Source organism: Corvus kubaryi, unplaced genomic scaffold, assembly GCF_017639235.1.
Source record: "Corvus kubaryi isolate FWS band 111438036 unplaced genomic scaffold, C.kubaryi_AGA036_p1.0 46278, whole genome shotgun sequence".
NCBI lineage: Eukaryota > Metazoa > Chordata > Aves > Passeriformes > Corvidae > Corvus > Corvus kubaryi.
The window spans coordinates 1,847-10,652 of record NW_024581299.1 but is presented as its reverse complement, the minus strand read 5'-3'; the positions used below and the strand labels follow the sequence as shown (position 1 = coordinate 10,652).

At 41.9% G+C, this 8,806-nt stretch overlaps 1 gene segment (V, D, J or C); it reads right to left on the bottom strand.

The window, feature by feature from the left end:
- Positions 1–788: 788 nt before the first annotated feature.
- Positions 789–7,817, bottom strand: LOC121672270. The segment is given in 5 exon segments: positions 789–1,102; positions 2,889–2,995; positions 4,106–4,123; positions 4,503–4,838; positions 7,679–7,817. Coding segments are annotated over 5 exon segments (492 nt in total).
- Between the last annotated feature and the right edge of the window lie 989 nt (positions 7,818–8,806).

Below are 8,806 nucleotides of genomic sequence, written 5' to 3'. Positions count from 1 at the left end.
TGAATGTAAGAACTTTAGAAGCATTTTTGTAAAAAGTGTTAATCAGGAAACAGTTCTCCTTTTTGTTTGAAGCAGCCATGAGACTCCGTAAGTAATTTCTGTAATCATAACACCAAAGAAATCTCTTGGTTCAATAGGATATTTTCTCCTGTTCTGAAGTGTTATGAGGAGATTAAAGTAGTGACAAGCACAGAGCAGGAAAAAGAACTCCATTTCTCAGCATTATACCCATCTGTCCTCTAGCACTAAGATACAGCTTTTCTCTTTAACGACTTAAAAAGAGGTATCCCATATTCCTCTCAAATTTGTCATCAAATTCTTTTGAAACAATGCATTAAATGTCAGGTGACTTTTAATCTATCCACCAAATTTTTCTTCATTTCCACAGTGAGTCTGCTGCCATCGCCAAGCTCACCTGAAGAAAAAATAACAGTGAGAGAAAAGGCAGCTGCCATGCCTCTCCTGAGAGGATGTGAGAGGATGTCACTTCTCATCTGGCTGAAATTCTGTTTCCTTCTCTATCACCTTTGAATTATGCATCTATTTTGGCTCAAAATCAGCCCCTGGTGAGGGCAAGCCTCTAAAGCCTGCAGCCCTGCTCCACTTGTTGGTACACAGTGTAAGTACTGGATGAGTCTCTACTGTTCCCATGACAGGTAAGTTATTCCTATAAGGATTATCAGTGAATGATCTTTAAAGGGAATTCCTTCAGATGCTATTCATCACTGAAAATTGTATAGTAGAACGTCATTACTAGTGAAGACCAAATTAAAAACAACAACTCATGCTTTTTCAAGGGAAAAGGAGCTAAAACTTTATTCCTAAAAATGAGTTCTCAGCCTCTGAGCATTACAAAGGTGCTAGTTTTAAAGAGATGTTACAATAAAATAGGATACAATATGATATGGAAGTACAGAGAAAATTCAGCAGTGATTGCAACAAAGTGAAGAACAGGAGGGCAAGAGACAATCACAAGAAAACTATATGCAGAAGTTCTTAGAATCATAGACACTTTGCTATGGAAAGATTGAGAACTTGCTGTCTTCCTGCTGATGTGATGAAGAGGGCTCTTCATTTATTCTCTAGATAACTTGACACCAGTCTAATTGAAAACAAAATGGAGTAAAATAATGAGAATAATAAAATAACAATGATAATAACAACATCAAGGAGCACCAAACAGCAGAAACAAATACAGGAATTGGCTAGGTGACCTTGCCCAAAGATTTACCAGCAATGGCTCAATGTTCAAGTGGTAACCAGTCACAAAAGGTTTCCCTCAAGGGTCTCTACTGGGACCAAAACCATTCAATACTTTCATCAGTGTGTCATTGACACTGGGATCAAGTGTACCCTCAGCAAGTTCACAGATGACATGAAGCTGTGTGGCCATTGATGTGTCTGAGGGAAGGGATGACATCCAGAGGGACCGGGACAAACTTAGAGACTGGGCCCACATGAACACTGCAACCACCAGGATCACTACAGACCAGGGGATGAATGGCTTTAGAGCAGCCCTTTGGAGAAGGAATCTGGGATACTGGTGGATGGAAAGTTGTAGGTCAGCCCGCCTTGTGTACTTGCAGCCCAAACGGGCAACCATATCTGGGCCTACATCAAAAACAGTGGGGCTGGCAGGCCTGGGCAAGCGATTCTGCCCCTTTGCTCTGCTCTCAGGTGACCCCCACCACGGCACCTGGAGTTCCGTGGCCAGCTCTGCAGGCCCGGCACAAGAACACAAGGACATGTTAGAGCAGGTCCAGAGGAGGCCCACAAAAATAGCCATAGGGCTCTAGTGTATGAAGACAGGCTGAGACAACAACTCCTCTTCAGACTGGAGAAGAGAAGCCTCTGGAGAGGCCTGCCTGAGGCCTTTCATTAAATGGGGCGGGGTGGCTTTTAGGAAAACCAGAGTTGTTTTACCAAGGCCTGCAGTGACAGGGCAAAGGGCACTGCTTTTAAATTAATATGGGGTAACTTCAGATCAAAGGAAGAAATTTGTTCAGGTGAGAGTGGTGAGAGAGTGGAACAGGTTTCTCAGAAAAGTTGTGGATACCCCACCCCTGGAAGTGTTTAAGGCCTGGTTGCATGGGGCTCGAGCAACCTGGTCTAGCAAAAGATGCCCCTGCCCATTTCAGGGTGGAGGTGGAGCTAGATGACCTTTAAAGGTTCTTTCTCACCTGAACCATTCTGTGATTCTATGACTATGATCCAGAAAAGGAGAAATCTACCCCGTCCAGTATATCCTTGCAAAAGAACCAAAACTATACCTGAGACTCTCATCATCCTTGCCCTCAACTCTACCAGGTCACTTTTCAAATACATCTCCCTGTTCTGCTTGTAAAAGGGACAAGTGCTGAGGCTTTTGCTGCTCTCACTGGGTATATCTTTTAGCCATAGAAAAAACTTACTAATAAAAAGCATTTCCCGGCAGTTAGTTCAATTTATCCCATTTGTTCAGATTGATCCCACTGGTTTTTGTAGGTCCTTGTAAAGGTTTGATCAGATTTATCCCCTGTATCACCTCAAAAAAACTGCTTCTTACTTTCACTGCAGGCATAAGCCCCTTTACAATGGTTACGGAAAAGCATGATACAGCTGATATTTCCCTTATTTACTTTCTGGAGAATTTGTCCTTAATTCTCATCTTTTTCATGTGTTTAAAGAGGATTGTGAGAAGGAATTTCTCTGCTAGATGGCATTGATTTTATTTGAGTCCTGGAAAAACAGTAATAGAAAACCCATCACTTGTGATTTTTCAAGCCAGGCTGCACAAAGCCTGGCAGAGCCCATGCAGAACAACCACACCTCTGAGAGTAGGTTTAGCCTGCATCCACTGTTCCTTGACTAGTGAGGAAGCCCAGCCTTCCAGGGGCACTCGGACTTACCTTGGCTGTCCACACCAGACCGCTCACCAAAACTGCATAGACCAAGGCTTTGCCACAGAGGATGAGGTAAGTGAGCTTCAGAGAATTTCCATACCGCAAGTACGACTCTGCAAGTCAAGCACCATTTGTGTATTCAATTATCATCATCATCATCATCATCACGAGATGCTGGATCTAATGGAGCTTTTATCAAATGTGAACCCTTGAAATCTTTAGCTAAGCAACATAAAGGAACCCGAGCTGAATGAGTGGCTCTGTTGACACCAGAGAGCAGGGGATGGGACAGAACATAGGGACTCAAAGAACCAAAAGAGAAAGCAAGTCCAGGAAAGACAGAGATTGGCTTTATGCTAGCAAAGTGCGGTGTTGCCACACCTACTGATAAACTGGGCTGTTCATCTGAACATTCCTGTTAGGAATGCAGAATAGGCTGCATCAAAAGATACCAATTTTTTATTTTGTCTCATTATTGTCAGTGGCCTTATGAGTGCTGCTCAAGGAAGTTTTACAAAGCCCAGAATAACTTCGAGAACTTTTATTCTTGTCAATTTTTTCACTCTTAAGGGGTTGCCGTACTGTTGAGATACCAGCTCAATCTTGGTTCAGCCTTAAGATTCCTGAAGCCTTAAAGAAGTGGGTGACAAACAGGAGTGTGCAAATATGTATACAAAGAGGAGAGAAATGTAATTTGCAATATGGCTATCCTCCATACGTGACACCAGTGTGGAGGGGGATGTGACTTGTCACGGGAAGTGTTCTGAGTTTGACACCAAGAAATTTTCAGAATGTCATATCCTGAATCTTGATGTCAAAATCACTTGGATAAGTAGGGATCATTTCTTTCATGGCTGAGCAAGAATATTCCCAACAGAAGTCAGTGTCTAGGAGCAGAGGAGGTGATAAAGAGGAAATTACAGTCTACAGGAAGATTCCATGATTTCTTCTGTTTTTTCAAAATGGAATCATGTGGAAGAGATAAACCCCAAAACAGAGCTAGATACAATATGCACAAACAGCCCTCCCAAAGAATTTGCTTCTCTTTTTTTTGTTTTTTAATGTCACATACAAATCACTTAGATGAGAAAGTAGAAGCTATTCATACAGCAGATATCTCCCGCCCGTTGTACTTAGTGTCAGTAAAGCTGGAATTAAAATGCACACTGATATTTGCCTGAGAGAAGAGGCAAAGTTCTCTTTATGTGAGAAGCCACACGTACCTTCCGTGAGTGCACAACCTGAAAGACAAAAATGAACTGAAAGTCATGTTTCTCTTCAAAGCAAACAGAATACAGATTTTAGAAATTTCCATTTACAAAACACTGCCTCATTCATTTTACATTATTAAGTGTTTTATTATACTGTACAACTTACTATACTACAGAGATTTGTCAGTGGAAAGCCTGAGGAAACTACAGATGTTTAATGGCAATGTAGGTACAAAGGCCCAGGAATGTGAAGAGACACATGCTAATACTGACATATTTCGACATGTATTTCTGCATAACAACACCCTGCATGGAAGCTCTATATAGATGTGTTTCATATCGTAGCACATGCTCTTTTGATTAGTGATTTCCATCTTGTACAGCATGGCGAGGGACTTTCTTTACTCACCAGCATCGCCATAGATAAATTTTTGCGCTGATTGCGTTGTTCCATTCTGAAAAAAATTGGCAACACACTCAAAGCGATTCAAAGGGTTGAACCATTCCCAGGCTGGCATCCTCAGTCGGCTGGTCAGTGAGTAGGTACTCCCATTCCGTGTGGAGGACTCATCTGTCCCCACCCCTTCGGTCCTTTTCACACCATTCACCCTCCAGACCAGAGTCAGGTGGTCAGGGTAGAAACCAGAGGCCAGGCACACCAGTGTGGCCTTGCTCTTCTGCTGGATCTCCTGCTTTGATGGGGAAAAGATGGCCACAGCTGGAGGTATGATTTCATCATTCTTCCCTGAAACACAGAGCAACATGGCCCAGAGCCTCCATCACTCTATGCAATCAGAAACCCCTGAAAATGGTCCTGAGTTTGTGCCCTGTTACTCCTGAAAGACCTGGCCTTTTAGCAGCTGTCTATTGGACAATTAATGTCTATTGGGTATCAGACACCCGGACACTGGAAGCATTTGTTTTCACTCGTTACACAGAAACATAAAGGGTCTGGCCACAGAAATGCACAAGCCTAAGCATTTCTTGTATTGCCTCTGTCAGAAGAATAGACAGCTGGAAAGGAGCTGAGCAAACAGGTGGGCAGAAACGTCCCCAGTTTTGCTGTAAGGCCTGTATTTGCAATACTGTATTAATAGATAGGAGTCTCTTCAGTAGGCTGAGGTACATTCCTGGAGATGGAGTTAAGACATGGTGGTCATTGCAGCATTCAGAATTATACTGTCATGGGATACCCTACTTGGCCCCCCATCTAAGAGATGACTTGGAAGGAAGGAAGGAAGGAAGGAAGGAAGGAAGGAAAGAGCTGATCTTTCTCACTGTCTGAAGTCAAGAACACTTGAAGCAGGTAACATGAATCTGCCAGGGACAGGTTTTGCCTTTTATCTTAACGTGCAATCCACTTCTAAGAATATTAAACATCTCTTTATGTAATTTATTATTTAGGTGATCCTAGGTACAAGAAGCCTTGATCCTAGGCTACCCACTCTCCCAAATCTCATCCCAATGATGCAGGATTCTATACACTCACAAACCAACAGTTGTTCCCTGCCTTAAAGTGATTAATACCTACTTGTAAGGCTAATGAGAACAGACTTCAGTCAAAAGCATGTACAAGACAGCAATGAGAAATTACTCAGAAGCCAAGCAGTGACCCTAAAAGCCAGGGGTTTTTCCATATACTATTTTAGAGTGCCTTTTTTGCTCATCTAGCATGAGAAACCCATGAGATCTGTAGACTGCCGCTGGAAAAAGAAAGGCAGAGAAAACTATGGAGCCAAAGAGAAAATTATTACTCCAGGTTGGGTTTTTTTGTATGAAGGCACTGTAAATTGTAGCTGTTCTTCCTGATCACTCTCTCCTTTGCAGAGGAAGAGAGCTAGCAGAATTAGCAGAAATTAATATCTTGCATGGATCTTGTCCCCTAAGCCCTCATGTTTACATTCAAATGTTGCCTTAATCGTGACCACCAGTGCTCACTCTGCAAAGATCCCTGGGCTGCCTCTGTGTGGGCTTGTACAGACTTTAGATGACCTAGATGTTAATAGAGAGGACTGCCTAGAAGGTTTAGCACTGCTCTGCTTTCCTTCCAGTGGGTACAAAGAGAGTTTGATCGCTTCTACTTCTCCCTTCTAGTACTTGGCATTAGGATTTCTTTTCCTATTCAGAAGTATTTCTGACAGATTCTTCTGCTCCTAGCCTAAACAGCTAATGAGTGAAGAGATGGAAACAGATAGGAAGACACAAAAGAAAAGGAGAGGTTTAAAAGACTAAAGAAAGAAAGAAACAAACAAACAAAAAAAAGGAGGGGAAGGTAGGTGAAAAATGGAGACAAAAAGAAAGAATGATAAAACTACTGAAACTACTGGAAAGACAAAGAAAACCAGAAAATGAGCATGCTTGAAATGGAATAAGGAGACTGGTAAGAGCAAGAACTGGAAGGAAAAGTCTGATCAGCAGCCCCTTTTGTTTTGGTCTTCCACACTGCTCATGGTAGACACTGACACAAAGCTTGATCACTTCCATGCATAAACTCATGCATTCCCTGTCATACAGTTTTCACCCAGCTGAGAGAAAAGTACCACAGCTCCTCCATTCCCATCATGGCAAGGTCAGTTTCATAATTTCTTGTTATCTTTCCCTGCTACTTTTATTTTAAAATCATCTGTGTATATGCTACATATCATTAATGCAAGGGAAATTTTCAAGTGTTCTCCTCACGGAACACTTGGGTTAAGAACAACTCCTTACCTATAACTCTGAGCACAGTGCCAACTCCAAAGTTAAGCTTCAGGTTTGCACAGCTGTACAAAGTCAGGCTATAAGGCACAGTGTCATTATGCTCTTCCTGCCAGCCACATTGTTCCTTAAAATGGTACTGTTTAAAGGATCAGGCACCACTGAGTATTTCTACAGTTTGCTATCAGATGGGGCAGTAGCAGATGGAAAAGGTAACTTTGCCCTGTGATTCCAACCTGCCTTGAGATAGGTGATGTTAAATCCTTTGCTGGGATGGGAGAAGAAAGAGAAAGCAAATGGGGACAAGGAAGAAGAATACAGGAGAAAAGTATGCTGAGAGAAAAAGAACACAGTCCTTGCTGAGCAGTAGAAGTTGTGAGAAGGATTGTTAGCAGAAGCAAGCACCCCAAAGCAACTTTAGACAGCCTGCCAACCATCTATGGAGAGGCAAGCAAAGTGCCAGCAAGATTACTCTTTCCCTCTCTGATTCAGCACCCCAGAGAATCCAGACTCTACCTCCAAAATGCTGCTTTGGATCATTACACAGATGAACTGCAAAAACCTGCAGACCAGAGAAGTGTTTTTCATTCCCAACCTCTATAGTATTTTCTTGGAGAATGGGAGGAAACAAAATTATTTATTCCCTTCTCCCTTTGTGAAGTTCCCAGAAATGAAAGACAAAGGCTGCAGACACAAGGACCTCAACATTTGTGCCTCCAAATCCTACACTTCTGTAATAGCACATCTCATTTAATAAGCAACCAGTAAAGCATTAATCCTGCTCTCATGGCTGTATGAAAAATTATCATCATTCAGCTTTTAATTAAGAATGTTCTTGTCCCCTAAACTAGTATCACATAGATCACAGAGATCTGACTTTGGACTTACCCATGACCGTAAGTTTTGTCCCACTGCCAAAGGACTGTCTATTATTATTCACACCGTTTTGCAGCTGCAGAAAAACCTCTCCTCTACTCCCAGTCCTCTGAGCCAAGCCCGTGGACTAACCCTCCCCTCATGTGGTACCAGCAAGAGGAAAAACACAACGTACATTTATCTCAGGTCTCCTAAAAAACAGGTCTGTAAGGGAACACCAGCAAATCTGTGTATCTGAACAGGTGAGATCAACATCAGAAATACCCTGTCCAGAGCCCTTTTGCTTCAGGCTTAGGTGAATCACTTGCTGGAGCTTCCACCATTTCTTTAGAGGATATTTACCAATTTATCTAGGTGTCACATTAGAATATTACAAAATATTTCCCATATACAGACATTCCCTGAGAGATTCTTCTCTTTGCAATGAATCATATATTCTTTTTCTCTGCTTTCCAGTGGCTGTTTAGCATCTGTTCTGAAATGGTAAGGCCATTGTCCTTTGTATCTCTGTATGAGCCTGTTTAGTGAAAAGAAACTGGGTCTGCTGTGGAGAGCTACTTTCTGTAACAACAAGCACTTAAGCAGCTGCAGAGAGATTTTAGTATTGCCTATTATATAGCTGAGTATTTATTTGTGCTTCCTGTTTTATCAACCAAAAATGCTAGCACACTTGTTTTCCCAGTTATCTGAGATAACACATGCTGTAACTTACCCTGGGAAGATCCAAGGTAATTTAGGCTTGTGTCATCTTCATTTTGTTTTCTAGACCCCTTCAAAGTGGAACTGTAAGTCAGTTCTTTGCAGACAGATAAACAGCTTTTCACTGACTTGTCCTTAATCATCCATAGCCCCAGCAGAACCAGCGTTATAGAGAATAGATATACTTTTGGAGAATTTTTGCATGTTGACTCATTAACAAAACATTTTTTTATGTCATGCACGTTATTTATGCCACTCCTTATCCTAATTCTTTCTATGGGCAGCTTTTTCTTTACTGAAAATGCATTCATTCAGTTCTTCAAAATGAAAGGTGTGTCCCTACCTAGAGGACTCAACTTATTCTATTCTCTGAAGTAGACAGGGTGGCTAGCACACCAGAAGAATGCCAGTTTAATAATGAAAGGGAGGATAATAATGAAA